General features: G+C 46.5%; 1 protein-coding gene across 1 annotated transcript in view; it reads right to left on the reverse strand.

The window, feature by feature from the left end:
- COL9A3 (collagen type IX alpha 3 chain) overlaps positions 1-21,579 on the reverse strand; it is a 72,377-nt gene that overhangs the window by 30,404 nt on the left and 20,394 nt on the right. The window contains exons 6-17 of the mRNA XM_073309113.2: positions 17,116-17,151; positions 15,478-15,501; positions 14,846-14,899; positions 13,905-13,958; positions 11,919-11,960; positions 9,028-9,084; positions 6,326-6,379; positions 5,730-5,783; positions 4,510-4,563; positions 3,673-3,726; positions 2,279-2,332; positions 49-102 (exon numbers count right to left, since the gene is read on the reverse strand). Of these exons, the coding sequence (XP_073165214.1) occupies positions 49-102; positions 2,279-2,332; positions 3,673-3,726; positions 4,510-4,563; positions 5,730-5,783; positions 6,326-6,379; positions 9,028-9,084; positions 11,919-11,960; positions 13,905-13,958; positions 14,846-14,899; positions 15,478-15,501; positions 17,116-17,151 (591 nt within the window). The remainder of the gene's footprint in view (positions 1-48; positions 103-2,278; positions 2,333-3,672; positions 3,727-4,509; positions 4,564-5,729; positions 5,784-6,325; positions 6,380-9,027; positions 9,085-11,918; positions 11,961-13,904; positions 13,959-14,845; positions 14,900-15,477; positions 15,502-17,115; positions 17,152-21,579) is intronic.

A 21,579-nucleotide genomic window follows, 5' to 3' on the forward strand; every position in this document is an offset into this window, starting at 1 on the left:
TCATGAACCAGGGAACAGAGAGACTTGTCATTTTAAAATCTGACTTACAGGTTCTCCTATGGGTCCACCGGTCCCTGGCGATCCTTTTGGTCCAGGTCTACCCTAGAAACACACAAGTCATTTATCATCCAGTGCTGAAAATATCCAGAGAAACAGCCTTTAGGCAAAAGCGTTAAATAAATTCAACATTCAAATTTTAACAGTATAGGTTCATTTCATTCAGTTTGTGTTTGACCTTGAGCTATCCACAGATGGATAGCTAGCTCATTTAGAGCACAAGACCAGCAGAAGGTGTGTGCTCATCATGTCTCAGCATCAGCAGCCTGACCCAAACGAGCCAACTCCCATTGACATCAATGGCTGCTGAATCAAGCTGCGAGCCCATAAGCCCACACTTTTACAGGTATTTATGTGTTACTTCACTTAGGGCTTGGCTACACTTGCGAATTAGAGCTCATTAAAGCAGCCCCGGGTGCCCTAGCTCATTACCCATCCACACTGACAAGGCACAGAGTGCTCTGACTCCGCGGCTAGAGCGCTCCGGGTACTCCACCTCGGTGAGAAGATTAACACTTGTTGTGCCTTGGCTGAAATGCCCAGGTGCCAGTGTGAAGGAGGCATTGCATTACTGCGCTCTGATCAGCCTCCGGAAATGTCCCATAATCCCCTTAAGTCATGTGCCACTCTTCTCATTGTTTTGGAATCGCTGCAGGAATACGGATATGCCTTTTGAAAGCTGCGTTTCTGACAGCCGGCTGCTTATCTGCTCCAAGACAAAGTAACCATTACTTTGGAATGCTGTGCGTGAAAGAGAGAGGCGGGAGGGGGTGGGGGTGTCTGCTGTTGTCCGAACTTACAAGACAGCATGCTGACATGCTCTCAGCGCCCCCGAAAACCCACTCTCTCTCCCCCCACATACAATACAACATACTCCCTGTCACACGCCCTCCCCCCGCATTTGAAAAGCACGTTGCAGACACCTGCATGCTGGGATAGCTACCACAATTCACTGCTCTCTGTGGCTGTTGCAAGAGCTGCTAATGGGGCCATGCCGTGCGCTTGTAGCTGTCAGCGTGGACAGACTGCAGCGCTTTCCCTAGTGCACTCTCCGAAGGCTGGTTTAACTCAAAGCGCTCTACATCTGCAAGTGTAGCCATGCCCCGAGTGTTCTAAGGCCTAAGTTTCTTAGATGGCTAGGCATTTAGGGGCCTAAGTCCAATTGATTTTCAGTGAGATACGGGTTCCTTAATCACTTTTGAAAATGGAATGTAGCTGAGTAGGTCATTTAGACCTTGCAGTACTTGGCAGCAGAATGCCTAGACACCATCACAAATCTGAGCCTTAAAGCTCAGCTTTCCCAGAATGGCTGGGAAAATATCCCTGCTTTCCTCCCACTCACCAGAGCCCTGCTTGATGGGAAATATCAAGGATTAAATAACTAGTTTGACCAATGGAGCAGAGCAAGAAAAAGGATTAGGAGGAGTATAGAAATCTTGCTAAACTCTACTCCTCTTCCAACCCGAACTTCAGAAAAAAAAATACGACAAATGATTAAACTGTGTACGAGGAAACATCCTGTCGAAAGCTCTGACCTATGACTGGATATAATAGATGCACAAGTGCACTATTTTCCATGAAGAAAAGTTTGTTTCTAAAGATCTTTTCTAGATTTGTTTTAAGAGCAGCAGTAATATTTTAAACACTCTGATTCACAGAAATAATAACTCCCACTACTTAGCATTTATCCAGTGATCTTCATTCACAGACCCGGAAGTGATTTATAAGGATTAATAGGGATCATCCTCCCCATTTTACATATTGGGAAACTGAGGCACAGAGCAATTAAGTAACTTGCCCAAGGCCACCCAGAGAATTGACAAAAGAACTGGAAACAGAACTATCTTCCATCTCCTGATCAGTAGCAGTTGCTACATAAAGACATTTCAGAAGCATTTCTTGCAATATTAAGTTGACATGGGACCTGAATCAGAGCCATAACATCTCACACTGGAAGGTAAATGCAGTACTTAGACCCCTTTGGAGCACAGGGTTGAGTTAAACAGATCCAAGGATTCTCCTTGAACCCATCTATGTGTCTCCCACCCAGAAGTGCCTCTCATCCAGAGGCATCAAGGTTGTCAGTTTCTAACCTACCTTGAGAATTTTTCCTTCTGCCAGCAAAGCAACACAAACAGAATGAAAGAGGCAAGCCTTAATACAACTGTAAACTAGACTTCATGTGCAATGTTTTAGTAGGCAAGTGTTTTATTGTACTTACAGTATCACCTTTGGGCCCTCTGAACCCTTGAGGTCCTTTGTCTCCTCGGCCTCCCTGTAATGATAAAAGAAAACCCATTAACCATCTCCATCTTGATGACCAACACTCAGATGGTCTCCATGCTGTTCCCAGAAATAGGCCATGCCAGGCATGAGGGATGCCCACATTTCCTTAGGAGTGCTGCTATGCTTTCACAGTTACAATCTCTAATACTGTGCACATGGATGGATTGCAACTGGGGCTCAGACTGTGATCCCACAGGGTAGGGATGCTCTTTCCCACGTTCATCTGAAGTACCCTGTTTGTTAAATACAGTGGTGAGGTAGGAGGGAAACTTCAGCTGTTACCACTTGGATCCTGATTGCAGTAGTTCAATGCCTGCTGTGTGGGAAAGTGACAAGATCTGAATTTAGTTCACTTCGGGTGAATTTCCTCAGTGTAGTGGACCAGTGGACCTGCTGCAGTTCCACCATTAGAGGTGTGGGGGGTGGATCGTTGCAAAGCAAATGGGCTAAGGGACTCTGCATCCACCATACAACATAGCAGTGGGCTCCATATAAACCACAGCGTAGGAGAGGCTTGGTGGCAGGGTGGATGGTGTGGTTACTGAGTCCACACTCCCAAGGCTCAAGTGTCCCTAAGTCTTAAAACAGGGACCTATCATTGGGCGGTCTAGAGAGACTGGAGATCTGCCCACAGGTGGGTGTGTGGATTCTGTCTCCCCCCCAAGCCCATCACAGTTCTCCTGCACAAATCCCATTCACTTAGGATTTGTGCAAAAGGATGTGTAATTGCATCCTGGGCACAGAACAGAATATTTTACCTTGGGGAAAAATGGTCTTCTGGGCTGGGATCTAACCATGGATCTGTCCAAGAGGAGGGAACCGCAGGAGAGCAGAAGTGGAGCTTGCTCAACCTCCTCTTACCAAGCGGAACATCTACCCATATAGAAGGCGTGAACAAAACACATAAAAGGGGAGCCCAAATCTGCTGAAGTGTGTGTGTGTGGGAAAGGTGGACAATGAAAAACTATGGGAGGTGTTGAACCTACGAGGGCCAGAATGAGAACTTGTAGGTGGTTGGGGGAGGAGAGCATGAGATGATGTAGCTCTTAGTTGTGGGGTTAAGGGGCTTAGGAAGATGGGAGAGGTACCAGTGGGAACCAGGAAAGTCTTTATGGAAATACAATTGTGTATGCACGTCTCACTCAGTGAGTACTGTGCTGATCCAACATGTGCATTACTTCTGGTGAGGGAACTGGGTGGGTTCTGTTGTTCACTGGCAGTGGACAGTTTAGCCACGTGAAAGCAAGCAGTAGGCATCAATAGTGACGTTAGAGGCCGTGGCCATGAGGATTCAAAGAAAACTCTACAAAAGAAAGAACGGATACATACTGCTTTCCCTGGAGGTCCTGGGAGTCCCGGTGGCCCTCTGAAACCAAAAGGTCCCTAAAAACCAAGAAGACAGCATTAAAATGCGGCCATCAGGACTCTTCTGGATCCCACAGCCTAGCCACACCCCTAGCTGGATTATTATTACAAAGCAAGAAAGCACATACATGTCAATGGAAAGACAACATGTTCTTTAATAACTGTTAGGACCTTAATAGACTCCAGCAGAGGATCTTGGTCTAAAACAGCAGGGTTTTCACTCTGGGTCTCCTTGCTGTTATCTCCTCACCAGACTCATAACACTCACGGCTGTGAAGCCTTGGTAACATACTTGGCCCCTACAGAAGGGCATGGCATCCTCAAGCTCAGCTCGTCAACCCCTGAGCTAATGTCCAGGCACACCTGAAGAAGACCATGCTGGTCAGTCACCATTGTTCAGTAAGGGCTTGATCCTACTGTCACTGAAGTCAGTGGCACAGGATTGGACACTGTAGGACATCAGTGTTCATGATTTCCCCGCCCCCATGTTCTAAAAATCTTCACAGAACTCCCGCTGTCTTCAAGGTGAGTCCCCTGCATGGAGAGCTTGCAGGATTAGGCCAACAGTTTGCATCTTCATGGGGCTTCCCTTGTCCAGGGAATAGGGCAACGGGAAGTAATGCCACATGTAACTTTACTGACACAGTGTCTAATAGCTGCCAAGAGTGTTGCTCTTGCAGGACGTGGACAGGAAATTAACTAGAGGCAGTTATCTCTAACAGCGCCATTAGATTTTATTCTGCATGGGTTTAATGAGGGAAAAATCCAGGGGAAAGTCTGGAGAAGATGATAGTTACTTACCCTGTCCCCGACTGGGCCCTCTGGCCCAATGAGGCCTCTTAACCCTCTTGGCCCCTAGATGAGAAAAACAACCCGCTAAAAGCCAATTGTTCAAATATAAAACAGTGAAACAGAAAGAGATAAAGACGGGGAACTGAAAACCTAAAAACCAAGGCAAAGAAGCCTTAAGAAACAGTGATGAGCAGAGGGATTTGGCAGGGGGGAGGGGAGATGACAAACCCTGTCCCCAGGAACCTCTTCCCAAAGCAGAGAGGTCTCAGACTGAGACAACAGAGTCTGGTTCTTCTGGTTTTTTTTTGTTTTGTTTTTTTTTGGGGGGGAGGGGGAAATAGATTCAGAGAAGGGGTTTTAACGGGGGGGCTGGGGGGCCCTTGGGCTGGGGAGCCTGAGACCAAGCCAACCCTGATTACAGAGGGGAACCAGGCAATTTTCTATTTATAGCAGACAGAGGCGACAATATGGGGGATGCTCAGGAGGCTGTAGTGAGAGGCTCCTGCCAGGAAAACCCTGAGACCAGGGGACTTGCTACAGCTAGGAAGTGCTAGGAGCAGCCTGCTAGGCAGGAAGGACTCTGACCAGACCGTGGTGGGGCGGGGAGGGGGCTGTTGGGCTGTACCGAGCTGAAGGCTGGAGGGAAAACTTTTGTGTTTGGCTTTGAACTTTAAGTTAATAAATCAGACCCTAAGGAGAGCTGCTGTGATCACACTGGAAAAGCCCTGCGTGGGGTTCATTTGGGGATCCAAGGAGGGAAACTGAGCTGAGGTGCTGAGTGCAGGGCTGCATTGAGGCCACCAGAGGGCATTCTGAGGCAGCCACACTTTTACCATGGAGATCCATCCGACCTAGTGCAGAGCTCAGTCCCATTACCATTCAAACGTGGCACGGGCTCTTCAGCCTCCACCTGGGCCCAGGAGATGGGTACTCACTGTAATGTTTCATCCACAGGATGGCCCCACTACCAGGCCCATAGCAAGGCCCATGCAAGTCCAAGGGAGTCTTTTCATGGACGTCAGTGGCTTTGGATCAGGCCCTCAGTAGAGGCTGTTACCAGCAGCGCACTGCTGTGTCCACAATGGCTGAGAGGGGCTGGCATGGGGCTTAATCCCAGAGCCACATGGACAGACCCCAACCGTTCGCATTTCACCCTGAAACCCTGCATGACTGGGGGGGTGGGGGGGGGAGCATCAGGGGACTGCTCTGGTTTGAGAGGCGGATTTTACCTGCAGGCCGACGCTGCCTGGAATCCCCGGAGGACCTGGAGGGCCTGCATCTCCCTGGGGATAGAAAACCAGAGTTAGACAAGATGCGATGATAAATCTCACCCGGGATCCTGGTAACCCTCTTCTCAAGAATCTTCTTCATGCTAGCCCTCTCCCCATTCTCCTCCCCGGACCCTCCCTCACCAAAACTATGGCCTCATGTTCTGCCTCTATGCAATTTCTTCCACACACAGATAGTGTCTGTTGTCAATTAGTTAAAACAACTAACCAGCCAACTTGTGTGATCAAAGCAGCTTTTGCATGAGCTGCAAAAGTAGGCACAGCAAAATTGAAGGTGCCAATTTAGAGTCCACTCTGGAAAAATTGCGATCATAACAAGGATTCTTTTTTTTTAGCTGAAATATTCTCTCTCATACACACAAAATGATGGAGGCTAATGATCTTCAGTCCACATGCCAAGTACAATCAAATAATGGGCTTCCCCTTGCTGTCCAACCAATTGTCTCATTCCGCCCTGGCATCATGCTGAGAGAAATCCCTTGGTCTTATGCTTTTTCAAAAAAAATCTAATTTTTTTTCTTTAAACAGAGTTTTACCTTCTCACCATCTTTTCCTGTTTCCCCAGGTTCTCCTTTGTGGCCTGTGTGCCCCTAAAAATAAAACCAAGAATGATCTGAGAGCTTCATTATTGCCTTGTGGCAGGCTAAGCTATACAAGGGGGACACAGGATTTAAAGCAAGGCGGGTAATTGACTGAAGTTATTGGAGAGGAATTTACACATCTGCTGTGTAGCATCCTTCCTCATTTCCTGGATGGGCGTTGCATTTAGGATAGACAAGCAGTTGATCAAGACGTTTCCGTGTCTATTGGAATGTATTCTGAAGTTGTGAAGGATGGGTAACATTTTCAAAAATGCCCAAGTTTTATTTTCAAAGGCATCTTCCAATGAGACGTTAGGGTCCTGTAACAGGGTGACATACCCCAGGGGCTGGAGAGCTAAGGGTTAAGCCAGCCCCGATTACAGCACTAGCCACACCTAGGTTTAATCAGGTGATCCTGGGATAAAAAATGGGCAGGAAGTTGCAGTGGGGTTGGGAAGCCCAGGAGACTGCAGGGCCCTGAGTCAGCAGGGGAAATGCTGAAGAAGCAAGAGAGAGTGGGAGAAAGCTGTCAAGGCAGGGAGGTCTGGGAGAGACCTTGTGCATGCAAGGGAAGAGACTGTAAAGGCCAGCTGGGATGAAGGCTGTGAGAGTGTGTGTTACTTGGGATTAGTCAGGCAAGACACACTGAACTGCTTGGTGCCAGTATGTACCAAAGGACTAAATAAATAGGAACGGCCTTTGAACTGTGAATTCTTAAAGGGCTCTGAAGAAGAGGAAACAGAGGCAGGGCACCACAGAGTGATCTCTGGCCATGAGGGGGCTGCCCATGTTACAGTTCCTAAATGCCTAAGGATAAAATTTTCAAAAGCATCGAAGTGACTGAGAACCAAAAGTCCTAGTCACGTTTGAAAAAGGGTCTCAAGTGCTTTTGAGAAGGTCACCCTATGTCACTTTTGAAAATGGGACTTATTATTAATAAGCTGTAGCTTATTATTACAGCTACAGCAACCCCATCAGGCTGGCAATGAACCCATATACACTAGAATGATCTCGATATAAAACTCTGCCTTGCTTCATTCCCTTCCATCCCCACTGCTATTGTGGCAAAAGACCACACGAATACTAGGTAGCAGGGGTGAAATTCCTCACTGTGCAGAGAATCAGCTCAGGACCTATCCGTTACTTAAGCCCTATTCGGAGACTTTCTTATTTTACGGGCCTTGCATTTCACCCCTTACCAACAACAGTTGACTGTGTGGGTTTCTAATGATCTCTCAGTTCTCTGGGGAGTTGAGCATTTCCCACAGAGGGCTGAATTCAATGGGAGCTGAAGGACACCAGTATTTTCCCAGGCAACACTCAGCCTCCTGCAGGATTGGCCCGCTACATCTGCTAAATATTTCTGCAAGGATTAGAGAAACTGTGCTCCCCCAGCTCAGCACCAGAGCAGCTGGCTGAGAAGCTGAGCTGAGGTTTAGTCCCACCAGACAGATGAACTATATATTCGGTACCCAATCCGTGCAAGGTGCAGGATGGGAAGTGAGGGGTATTGTCTTTCACTATGGCTGAACGCCCCCTGCAGCCTTCAATTTACATACTGCCAGCAGCACATTGTAAACTGGGGAGCAGTTGGGTTCCACGGTAGGTGGGAAATAGGGTGAAATGGTATTTGGTCATGTGAGTTATGCCCTCCACAATACAATCCGTATCTCTGCATCACAGTGATAAGTGTACTTTAAAAACCCAGGATGTGTTTCTAAGGGCCTGTCTCCAGTGCAGCTGGGCACGGGTAGGCAGGCATGGGCAAGCTGTGCTCCAGCTAGTATGTTAAAAAGAGCAGGGTAGCAAGGGCAGCAGCTCGGGCTACTTGCCTGAGACATGCCCAGGGGGTCCGGGTGGGCTTGTTCTCAAGTAGCTACCCCGAGCCGCTGCCCTTGTTACCCCAGACACACTGCTATTCTTAGCGCACTAGTGGAACGGAGCAAGTACTTTTGTCTACGTGTGCTGGGGAGCACCCTCCCAGCTGCAGTGGTGACAGTCAAAATTACAGCTAACAAAGAGAAAAGGAGGACTTGTGGCACCTTAGAGACTAACCAATTTATTAGAGCATAAGCTTTCGTGAGCTACAGCTCACTTCATCTGAAGAAGTGAGCTGTAGCTCACGAAAGCTTATGCTCTAATAAATTGGTTAGTCTCTAAGGTGCCACATGTCCTCCTTTTCTTTTTGCGAATACAGACTAACACGGCTGTTACTCTGAAAGCTAACAAAGAGAGACTCTGGGCTCAATCCTGCAAGGAGCCAGAGCCCCGATTTAGCAAAGCACTTAACTTTAAACACTGCAAATTCTCCCACTGCAATCAAGGACGGGGGCGGGGAGTTAAGGGCTTTGGTGGATCGGGGCACCTTACAGGATCATGCCCTGTGCGTTTGGAACTCCCATGGATGTTAATGGGAATTCCATGTGCTGAGAGCGGGACAGGGCCTGTATCCTTCACTTGCTCTCTTGAAAATAAAAGCTGGTGGCATTTTGTGTCTGGGTAACTTGGAGTACCCAAGACTCTCAGGCTCAGATAAAGGAGGACTGTTGTGTACTTTGTACAGCATGAACCTGAGTCCTGCTCTCAGCCACAGGTCCTCCCGCTGCCACACATTCTGGGACTCAACTCTTTGTGTTTACAGAGGATATTTTTCTTACCTTGAATCCTGGCATTCCTGGAGGACCCGGAGGGCCTGGGGGGCAGAGAGCTGGACACTACACAAAACAAACATTCGTGGGTTTAGCTAGCACAGACAATGGAGCAAGGTGGGTGTCATTATTATTGAAGGGGAAAATATGCTGGTCAATAATACTAACACTAATACCTAGCTCTTATTTATTGTTTGCAGGATTGCTGTAGCCAGGTCAATTCCAGGACATGAGAGAGACAAGGAGGGGGAAGTAATATCTGTTATTGCACCAACTTCTGTTGGCGAGAGAGACAAGCTTTGGAGCTACAGAGCTCTTCTTCAGGTCTGGGAAAGGCACTTAGTGTGTTAACTGCCCGATTCATCTTGAATGTTCTGCTGTGTAACACTGAGGGCAAGTCTACACTTAAAACACTGCGTGGGCACTCCTGTAATGCTTTCATGAAGACACTCTAAGATGAGGGGAGAGAGCTCTCCGGTCTGCATCGTTAATCCACCTCCCCGAGAGGATTAACTCTCCCGCTGACATAGTGCTGTCTACGTGGGGGGTTAGGCTGGTATGACTACATTGCTCAGGGGTGTGGATTTTTCACACCCCTGAGTGAAGTAGTTATACCGATATAGGCCTGTAGTGTAGTGTAGACCAGACCAGAGTACCTTTCCCAGACCGGAAGAAGAGCTCTGTGGCTCCAAAGCTCATCTCTCTCTCACCAACAGAAGTTGGTCCCATAAAAGATATTAACTCCCCCACTTTGTAGCTCTTATAGCACTTTTCATCCATAGAACTCAAACACTTTACAGAGGAGGCCAGGATCACTATCCCATTTTACAGATGGGGCTACTGAGGCACAGGGAGTTGCCCTAGGTCACCCAGCAGGCCAGCGTCAGAGCTGGGAATAGAACCCAGATCTCCTGAGTCCCCGTCCAGTGCTCTATCCACTAGGCTACACTGCCTCCAAAAAAACTGAACATTTCATGAAAAAAAAATCTACATTTTTCAACAAAATTTTAGAAATGTTCAGTCCAGTTCTAGTTAATAACCTCCAGGTTTGCTTCCTGTGATGCTGGAATCTGTTCTGTGGCCTAATTAGCGGGTCTGATTAACACACGAAAGAGGTAATGGCTGTCACTTCATACTCTTTTCAACAACAGGAGATGAAGTGAGCTTTAGCTCACGAAAGCTCATGCTCAAATAAATTGGTTAGTCTCTAAGGTGCCACAAGTACTCCTTTTCTTTTTGCGAACAACAGGAGAGTATTTTCTCAAGTCTAAACTTAGCAGGTGGCCTCGGGGGCTTGGGAGCAAAACATGAAACAAAACTGGGCACACGAATGGATTCTGTAATCCAGGCTGCAAAGCCCCAACTCAATTTTAGACATCTCCTATGAACATATACCTAGGAACTCAGGATTGGAAGGGACCTCCTGGGTCATGAGTCCAGCCTCCTGCTATCACAGGCAACTCCAGCATAGAATCCTGTTCATAAACTTACCAAGCTCCATCTCAAAACTAGTTAGGTTATTTGACCTCACACCTCTGATGATTAGAAAACCTTCTTCTTTTGCATCACCCAAGACAATCACCTACTGTACATGTCAATGGGAGTTGCATACCTGAATCCAGAGTAATATGGTCTCTTCTAGCTAGACTTCCTAATATTGTCTGTGACCCTGGCTGAGTCTGGAAAACATAGGGCCTATAGACATCAATACTCACTTCCATGGGCTTTGAATCAGGCCCCAAACCTCCTTATTCTAAAGAGAACAAGGATATTTACTTACAGCAGACCATGTCCACTGATCTTGCTCTGCTGAAAACCTGGGGCTTAGTCATGCAAACAGTTAGGAATACACTTAGCTTTACACCCATTTGAAGTTGTATTGATCTCACCTGATCAAAGGAAAGGCTCACACAGAAGAGTTTATAGGAATGGGAATTTACTTAAAAACAAAGCAAACTATCAGATTCTCAAGCTGTGTCTGGCCTGCATAGGAGAGTCTTCTAGAATTTCACAGGGATTAAATCAAAAGCTGTATAAAAGTTTAAGGGGATTCTATAGCTAGTACTTCAAAAATCTATAGAAAATAAAGAATAAGATCTTTCTATCGGGTTTTTTTTTTAAACCTTTGTATATAATTCTGTAGCAGGGAGATAATTTTCTATTAAATTCTATAGCATGGCCTAAAAAAATTACCAAAAAAACCCTTATTTTCTATTATATTCCATAAGTCTTTTCCATAAGGCAGTGTCAACAAGATAGAAGCTTTTTTGGTGTACTCTAATTAGGAAAGCAAAGAAGCTGTCATAACAACAGCTGTGAAATCTTGAAATGTCACTTATATTGCTCATTACCTTAATGTCTGTTTCATTCCTTTGAAATAAAGAAATCAAGACATTTGCTCAAAAAGGAAAGAACAAACAAGGCTTATGCCCATGGGAACAAGGTGCCGCTGTCCATGGAAATAAACAGCAAAACAAATTTGACCTTTTCTGTTTGAAACAGCTGCATGAAAAATGGTCTTCCCTTATGAAGTGCTAAAACTTGTTTTTATTAAACTGGCATGGGATCAAACATATGCAAAATCAACACTAGGGAAGCAAGGATCAAATTGAAGTAAAATGACAAGGAATAGCCTGCAACAGCACTAAAATATCTGCATATTTGAAAGAGTCCAAGGCCCTGATACGGCAAATACTCATGCACCTGGAAGACATTATCCACACAAACAGCCCCATTAATTTAATGGGATTACTCTCATAGATAAGGCTACTCCCAGGCATGTTTGCACCATCTAGCCCTTGTATGTTAAAACAGACCTATGTTCGCCCAGACCCATACATAAAAAATTGTTTAAGGGGTTAAGTTAAAAAATTGTTTCTACGATATAAAGAAAAACCTACCTGAAGGTCCCCGCCGCCATCAGGAAGAACCCCTGGAAGACCCTATAACCCAGAACATTTGACCTTTTAAATATATCAACACAAAGCACCAAAGGAAATGTTATCCTCAGAAAACATATTTTATTGACACAGATATTTTCCACTTCTGTATTCCCCTCAAAGCACTTCACAGACATTCATGAGTTAGCTAGGTCAATATATTTACACTCCTTTTACAGAGAGGTAAAATGGAAGCAGCACTAGGTTGAATGGCTTGCCTGAGTCACACAGGGGCAAGATGGCCAGGGCCAGGCCTATGAGCCACTTACATCCTCCAGATAAGGATGAAGCAAGGTCACCCACCTCACCTCGGTGGCAGAGTTAGCAACAGAACTCCAGAATCCAAGAGCCCTGACAGCTAGTCACATGCTCTAACCACTAGACCATACAGCTGCCAATGAAGTGAGCTGTAGCTCACGAAAGCTCATGCTCAAATAAATTGGTTAGTCTCTAAGGTGCCACAAGTCCTCCTTTTCTTTTAACACAATAGCTGTGGCTTAAGCAGACCGACATAGAGGTGTGGTTATATCTGCAGGATGTGGGGAGGAACCACATTTTCCAAGGAGTAAATTTTCCAGAGGGAACCCCAATTCCATTTTCCCAAGATTGGTATCTTCATGAGAATTTCCCCTTATAGGGGTGGGACTTTCCACTCATTGTCCAATGCAGAAGTCTTTAAAGAAGACCCATCTCCTCAGTTATATGTAATTACCAACCACCCTACCCGCACAATTACTCCACTATACACAAAAGCTAGTTTTAGGATATGTCTGATAGAAACGTAACCCACGCTGACACAGCATGGCGTCCGTCCTGCTCTTGGGTGGCTGGTGGTGCGCACAGTGGTGGGGAAGCCAAGTACAGCCATAGCTAACAGAGGTGGCTGTTTTAGCTCACACAGTAGAGGCTCATGCTTTTAGATGCACAAGTTAAATCCCAACAGCCAGCAACCCATACAAGGGCATGGCATTACAAGAACACAGGGTCTGATCTAGTCCATCAGACTGTCGCTCCATCTAATACAGGCTCTTGTCACTGTCAGGGTAAGCAATCCCTCCAGACAGGGAGCTAGACATCTTCACAGGATCATCTGAGGGTGTTCAGCACCTCACCCGATCAGGCCCCAAGACCAGCTGTTTTTGAGGAATGCGAAGAAAAATCCCGTAACAATATGGCCAATCACACCATGGTTACCCGGGAGGAAAAATCTTGCCAGTGATCAGTGTATGCCCTGAAGCCACATGGCATTGTATCATGCCCCGTACCCCCAGCATCAGCAGGAATATTAAACACTCAAACACAGGAAATAAACAGTCATTGCTTTCCCTCTAATGCAGCATTTCTCAAAGGAGGGTCCAGGAGGGTATCCCAGGGGGGTCCGTGGGCCCTGCTGATCAATGCCTCCCTCTCCCTCCCATACCTCTCCCTCCCAGCGCCTCCTGCACACTGGGGAACAGCTGTTCAGTGGTGTGTGGGAGGGAGGGGAAGGAGCAGGTGCGCTCGGGGCAGGGAGGCAGAATCATGTCCAGGGCCGCTGGCCCCGCTGATCAAGTCAGCGGCCTGCAGGAGGCACTGGGAGGGAGAGGGAGAAGCGGGGATGGGGCGTGCTCGGGGGTGAGAAGAGGAGGGGTAGGGGAGAAGTGGGACGGGAAGAGGTCGGGCGGGGGCGGGGCCTGGGGCTGAGCAGCGGGTTTGGGGGGGTCTGCAAAATTTTTTAAATCAAAATAGGGGTCCTTGGATTCCTAAAGTTTGAGAACTACTGCTCTAATGCATTGTTTTTAGCTTGTAGAGAACACTTCAACTTAAGGGGGGAGTTTGAACCTAAAACAGCAAAAAAAAAAGCAACTGTCCTGTCAGCTGCTTCCATGGGCACAAGAAGATGACTCCAAAAACCACACCAAGTTTAACTTTCTTCGTGCTTATTACACGGAAAAAATCGCAACTTACTGGAGGTCCTGGAGGTCCAGGCTGTCCTGGGAATCCTGGAAGACCTGATGGTCCCTAAAAGGAGTGAGAAATAATAAGAATTCCCATATACACCCTCTATAGAATCTCTCGGGGGGGGGGGGGGGGGGGGGAGAAGAGTTCACTGAAGGACCCAATCCTGTTCCCACTCAAAACAACAGACGTTTTGCTGTTCAATCCAACGGGAGTGGGGCAGGCCCCAAATACTATATATGAGATGAATGAAGATAAGGTGGTTTTCTTGGGACAATTTCACCATATTAACAACTTGAATGAAAATCTGAAAAGAAATTAAAGTGATATCACGTTTATTAATGCGGCATAAGGGGACATGTCTAGAAGAGGACTGAGCCCCGGTGTCTCTTCCTGCAGATGCTTTTGTGCCTGCCAAAGGAATTGCAAGGACAAATCTGAGTATTTGCACCTTCATTCCTGCAGTCAGAGGCATAAGTCCTCAGGACTTGCCCTTCGAAATGTGAATGCAAATTTTGTGGGGGACTGCAAAAGGAAGATTTGACCCAATATATTAAATAGCTTCATGCCAGTGACACACTTGAGCTCCAAGTGTGAGAAATCCCTTGCCACAAAGAATGGACACCATTGTCACCAGCTAACCTGCACACATGTGGCATGAGAAACAAAGCCTCCATTTGCAGTTACAGCTTACACACTCTGTAGACTTCAATCACTAGAGGGCAAGATGACTGAACACACTTGAGTAGCTCTGGCATGGTGGCTGACACATACCCACTGCACTAGCCAGTGCAGGGAATGGCACCTCCTGCTGGCCTATTCACAGAGCAAGTGTGGCATCACACTCTCATTAACCTTCCCAAGTGCAGCAAGAGGCCAGGAATAGACCTTGTTCTTCTGTGGCTGCAGGATGGTCAATCAACGGGAATTAAACAGCAAAGGAAACTCACAGGTGGCCCCTGAAGTCCGTTTCCACCCGGGAGTCCACTGGCTCCTGGAGGCCCCTGTAAAATAGAGTCAGAACATTACACATGCTGTTACCCAGGAGACCTCTCACAGTACAAAAGCAAACTCTTTACACTCCTCACCCCTCCCACTCAGGGACTGGTCCAATCTTAACACCCCGCTGGCCTGACGCTCCCTATACAAACACAGACACTGCCTGGCTACCTGTGCCAAGAAGGATCCCCTTTCAGGGGAAAGCAATGAAACGTTCTCACCAGTTACAAAGCTGCTGCACCCTGTGGCTGCTCTAATTCACATCAGTGGCCAAACCGGCCTCCAGCAGTGTAAAGGTCGCAGCAGGCCACCCTTAGCCAGGGCTCCACACCCACTGGACTTAGCACAGCTCAGAGCACTCAAGGATCTGGGTCTGTGGGTGGGTTTTGGTGAAAATACCAAAGTAGAACACAAGCAATGTAATAATTTAGACCAGGCCTCAAAAAGGGGGTTCACTCTTAAAACTTAGGTCAACCTAGCTACGTTGCTCTGCAGTGTGAATTTTTCACACCCCTAAGCAATATAGCTAGATTTTCCCAACATTCTAGTGTAGACCAGCCCTGGGAAAGAGGCTGCTACTTACCGGAGGGCCTGGCAGTCCCTTGCCCTGAAAACAAAATTTAAAACAAAGAAAGATCATTTGGAAACTGACCACACAAAGAGTGGATCATTGTATCAAAAAAACACTTCCCCCACCCCAACACTCCTCTAGCCCCTAGTATTCTAATTTAGTCAGAAAGTGGAGCCAGAGACAGTTACTGAATCCTAGAGTTGTCGTCTGTATTTTCCGTTCACTTTTCCTCTTTGTTGCCCATGGGCTATTCTCTGCTCTAAGATTCAGCCAGGGACCCATCAACGGGTCATGTGCACATATGAGGGGAGAAGTATAGCCTCCCCACCATTTTTTCTAACCTAGTTTTCTCTACAAATCTTTTGCTGTTGAGAAGCCACTTCTCTTGGCACCTGGTAAAAGCTACATTAAAAGAAAACCACCTCTCTGGGGACATGAAGAAAAAAAAATACCATCCCCGACAAAATAAGGACTATGACCAAGTTAATGTTATGTGACCGAGTTATGTGGCCGGCTGCTGGCCCGTAAACACAGAGTTTAAGATGATATCGAGACCTCATAGATTCCAAGGCCACAAGGGACAACTGTGATCACCTAGTCTGACCTGCAGTATAACATAGGCCATGTCACATGTGCGTGAGGTATGTTATCCCATCTCGACTGTTCTGACCTTGGGAGCGGACAGTCTATTGAAACTGACAAGCAACCGAAACGCTTGACTCTTGGTGCACCTTGATATTCTGCCTCCTGGTCATAAGAAGAGAGGACCAGCAGTGTCTGTAGCATGCGCTAATAATGTTGCACACTGCATTAGTCATGCCTGTTAGCTCCCTGGGCTGAGAAGCTGGATTTTTAATACCATAATAGTCACCACCTTGGAAAAGGCTATTTGATTTTTCAGCATGAAGGAGCCATGGTTTTTTAAATGCAGTATTTCAGTGGAGAGGTTATATCCGGAATTAAACACACGTCCATCATTTAACTTCCTGGTAGGCTTTTTGCGGGGCTTTGTTACCAAGTCATCAGTACTGATCAATGTGGATTTAGCTCTAAATTTTTCCATACCATTTGTTCAAATAGCTACGGTTCAATGCGACTCCCTGGTAAATAAAGAGATCTTCTAACACAGCTGTGTGGATTTCAGAATTATTATAAAATCTCTGAGGATGCTTAACCAGCTGGATGGTTCAACAGGCTGAATGTTCTGACAGCTCCTTTTTACAAGCTGGAAAAGACTTTATATTGCCCCGTGCAATGCCGATGAGTTAGCATATGTCCACTGTTGACAGGAACCACACTGGGTAATTTATAAATGTTGGGCCAAAGCCCACTGAAGCAATAGAAAGTCTCCCACTGACTTCAGTGGGCTTTGGATCAAGCCCTTGAAGGCTAAAACTGGTTTTATGTATTTTAAATATATATATTTTATATAACACCCTCCCCCGAACATCTCTACTTAGTACATGATCCCTTTTCATTTCTGAGCCCTTATGTTTGGTTCAAGACAAGACCCACATCTTTTCTTCCCCTGTGATCCGACCCTCACAATGAGATAGCTGTCATCAAAATGGGCTTTGCTGGTACTTTACTATGGGGAATTCTGCACCTTTATTACACTGCACAAGTCTGCACATTCTCAGAGTTACTTACAGCTGGTCCAGGTGGCCCTGCAGGTCCTAAAGCACCCTGTAGAATTAGAAACAACAGAATATGAGTTAGCGGGTCAGGCCTCTTCACAGAAGTAAAAAGGGAGTTTCCAATCCAGATGTCAGCCTGCTGGCTCATACCATCCAGAACTCACCAGATCATGGGATCACCTTCCCCTGGGGAAGTTCAATAGCATCTTACACCACACACATGGAAAAGTGAGACTCAGTTCACAGACCTGAGTAAAAGACCCTTTGACATGTCTGATTAGTTAAATGATTCAAGAACATTCTTGATGCTCAAGAAGAGCCCCCAGGAACCTCTTTCCTACTCTCTTAGAAAATCTGTGAGCCGAGATTAAAACATGAGACTCCACTAAGTGAGACTAAATATGGGGAACCACAACACACAACAGGCCCCAGATTGGTCACTGGGAATCTTTAAAGTTTGCTACAGATATAGCAAATCTCACTGGCTCTCATTTGAAACATCCTGTTTCATACTTACTTCATGCTGTGGACGAGAGCTATATTTGAAATCGTTTACAGGATCGGGACCCAACTGTACTGCATTTTATTAATTCATACATTTCTCCTTTAAGCAAAGATGTTTAGATTTCATGACTTGTCTGTTTTTGCAGGCTATTCTGGTGTTATTTCCCTTTTGCTTTTGCATTCCAAACCTTAAGTTTCATTTACAGTTTTCTGAGAATGTTTGCAATCTTAAATTTTACTCTAAAATCAAATCACTGAAGTTGCTAAGTTCCTGCCTCATTACAGATAAGACAGACAGCTGGGCTTTTTTAATCCCTTTGTTGTGTTCTGAGTGTGCCAATTCTGGAAAAAACATATGAAATTAATCATTGGTTAATGCTCCAAAGCAGACTAAATGGAAATGGAAAATGAATGAAGAAAACACTGTTCCCTGCATGTTTACAGCCACTGAACACAATGAGTTACAGAATGGCAGGCCTCCTGTAACTTAATCCCTGCCCTTGTTGCCATGTGAAATGACAGGAAAGATTTGGGCTTATTCACATTGGTGTTGAGGGCAAACACATTCCCCTCTGAGTAAGGGACTGTGCTCAGTGGTGGGTGCTGAATCATACAATTCCCCAGATGTCTTCCCTACAAATATCTGGAGACTCAGAGGGCTTATCTATAAGCACAGTGCAGTACTGACTATAAATAAAACATTAGCCAGCAATACGATAAATCTCACGGCATAGATGATCATTCATACTAATGCCACGCCTAGCGGACTGTAACGTCAAACAGGGTTGTCATCCCCACCTTCTAAAAACTGGCAACAGGTTTGTATTTCTTTGAGAAGACTCCATGACATCTTTAGTGACCCTGGAGTCTTCACTCCTGCAGGCCGGGTTTTGCAAAATTTTTTGGTGTGCCAATATGCCCAGGATCAGCCTTTTGACTGTGTAATTAACCTACCTTAAAATCTACACTGTACCGGAACAGTCAGCAACAAGCCTTAATGCAGTAACAGATCCTGGAGCTTGAGGGAATATTTGCACTGCACACTAAACCGAGGCTCCAAGTCAGGTTTGAGCTCAAGCCCCCCTTCCATCCACACACACACACACACACACCCCAATCTGACTCCAGTCCGCAAGTATTCAGGACCCAGGTTGCGGGGGAAGATGGGTCAGAGCCCAAATCACACTGTGACTCAGGTCCAAGCCCTGCCATTTTGCAGAGTGGACACAGGTCAAGCCACAGACCCAAGTCAGACGTTCTGCATAGTGCACTGTGGATGTTAGCATGGCTGTAAGACTCAAGTTCAGCAACTGCAAACCCAGGTTCACAATGCAGTGCAGAGGCTTAAGCGAGGGCTTGGAAACATCCAGCCTGGGTCCCATAGTCCCGGGCTTACAATGCAGTAAATGCACACCTAGTTAGCTATTACCAGTCTATTGTCATATCAAAAAAATGACCTTCATCAAGACATGCTTTTGATGACACCAGTAACAATGAAGAATTCCCAAGGAAATAGCATGGTATGCTCCTAGCAAATGAAGAATTCAGAGACGTTTCTGCGTGGCATACTAATGCCTGAGTGGGACTTCTCCCATGCTTAGGCACGGATGTAAACCTTGCAAGATCGGGTCCTAAAATCCTAATTTAATTTCTAAAGGGCTAGATTGTGAGCCCCTAGTGTGGAGCAGCCGTTGCTGTTGTAGAAGGAGGTAACTACAGGAACCAAAGGTTATCTTCCACCATGGAAGGTGGGGACAGATCAGGGAATCACATGCTTGATTGCAGGTGCTGGTTACTACTGTGTCTGATGAGGTTTAAATACAAGCTCTCCGTGCTTTAGATCACCCTCCCCCTGACAAGTAGCCCCACTGATATCAACACTGTTATTAATGTGAGCAAAGGGCCTGCAACCAGGCCCAAACGAACTGCCTAAGGGGTATTGCTGATCAGGACCAGTTAACAAAAATGGTATTAGCAATAGCTGAATGTATAATCCGCCAGCCCTGCCACCCGTGCTGAAGAAGCTGCACAGCAATGGAAGACCTCAACCCATTTCAGAACCATCATAAACCAACAATAATATTGAAAGGCAAATAACGTGTCACCATGAAAAAGGGGGTGGGTCCAATATACAATCCGATTTACATTAAACCTGAAAAACACCCCAGTGGCAGCTTCTCCCTTGCCTTAGGGCTGCTTTGTGCCACTCTGTCTGCCCAAAACAGCCCTACAGCGGCATCCTACAGCAATACAGCTCCTACAAGACCCTCCTTGGAGACAGTGTAGGGGGCACGTGCAGGGAAACCAGAACTTGGCTGGGGCTTCCCTACATCTCAGCAATTCCCAGCTGCTGTATCAGCCCCGCAGGGACATTGATGGCCACTCTAAGGTACACCCAAGGACCAGCCCTGTGCACAGCCAGACCAGGATCTGAGCAGCACAGAAGGGAGCTCAAAGCCTCAGTCAAAGATGTGGGTCAGTATTTTCAGGGGCCTTTGGGAAAATGGGAAGGGGAGAAGCTGAAGCAGACCTCCTGGGGGAGCGAGTTCCACTCCCTAAATGCACCTGTATCTACCAGGGAAAATGGAACAGTTTACTTCTTATCTCAGATGACTGGCGCACACAGGATCGATGTCTACAGAACATAACTTAGGAAGCTGCGAGGTACCCAGGAACTAAAGGTTTATACAAATCCATGCATGGGAAATGCATGGGAGTTCCACAGAAACCTGCTTCAATGTGAATCTCTGGGTATTTGGGCAAAACCTCAGTAGCAGAGTCTTTTTAAAGTTTTCACCACCATTGTTAGTCTTAGAGAACAATTTATCGGTCCAAGTAACACACCATCTGGCCTTCCCACGATATTGCTACCACCTGGGAAATGAAAGAGCATCAGGAGACCAGCTCATGTTATTTCAGTGCCATCAATGGCTCCAGGAAGCTTGAAAAAGTCAATGAAATGTGTAAACACACAAATAGTAGACCCCACGCCTGACCCTCTTTTCTACTGAGAAGAGTTTCTGCTTGAGTTTAAGCTGACTGATGTTCTCAAAGTTCTTAGCCTATTCTTAACCAGAAAGGAAGGAGGTTTAGCTGTGACGGAGTGAGGAAAATACAGCCAGACAGCACGTTGACTTAATTATTCATTTTAACAAGCATGAGGGAGGAGGAGGAGGAGGAGGAGATGTGCCACTCTTATTCAACGTGAGTTATAGTGAGCTCATTTTTTGTTCAATGGCACCAACACAGGCCTCACATTGAATTTTTCTATGCTGCGTTGATGCTCACGACACGAGATAGAATGGCTTTGTTCTCCAGCACCCACAGCTCTTTACCTGCGTCGCTACTATTGTTCTCAGTCGCTGCGATTCCAGGGAAAAGGCAGAACTCAGAACAGTAAACGGGGAGGTGACAGACTCAGACACACAAGAAGCGACGTATTTATTTATAGGACATTTTAAACTTAATGCTCAGCCAGTAAAAATCACCATCCATTTACACAGAAAGCCCCATGCGAGTGGAGTGCTCGTCTGTTACATTCGCGGACCCTCAGGATCCGATTGCCGCAGGGTCACAAAACGCTTGCCCAAAATCCATGCCCAATTTGCACATGCAGTTCCCATGAGGGCATACACAAACGGTCGATTCTGCCAGTGTGTATGTGTAATTGTGCATGGGGACTGCAAGCACAAACTAGAACCACCGCACATGCCATGGTGAACTTAGCCCCCGGGTTTTCAGAATTTCACCCACATAATTGCATACGTAGGCCCAGATATTGAATCGGGCGGCATGCATGGAACCCCTGTGAAATTGCCAAAAGAGCTCCCTTGTCCTCCCAGCAACTCCCCAGGGAAAGAGCGTGAAGGTCAGGTTCCCACTTGAAGAGCAGCCTTCGCGGGATTTTCTCCTTGTCTTGGGGAGTGTGTCAGGCTGCCAGGGGTGCCTTTGCACTCCACTTGCCTTGGCTGTT

Source organism: Lepidochelys kempii, chromosome 13, assembly GCF_965140285.1.
Source record: "Lepidochelys kempii isolate rLepKem1 chromosome 13, rLepKem1.hap1, whole genome shotgun sequence".
In the NCBI taxonomy this organism is placed as follows: domain Eukaryota; kingdom Metazoa; phylum Chordata; order Testudines; family Cheloniidae; genus Lepidochelys; species Lepidochelys kempii.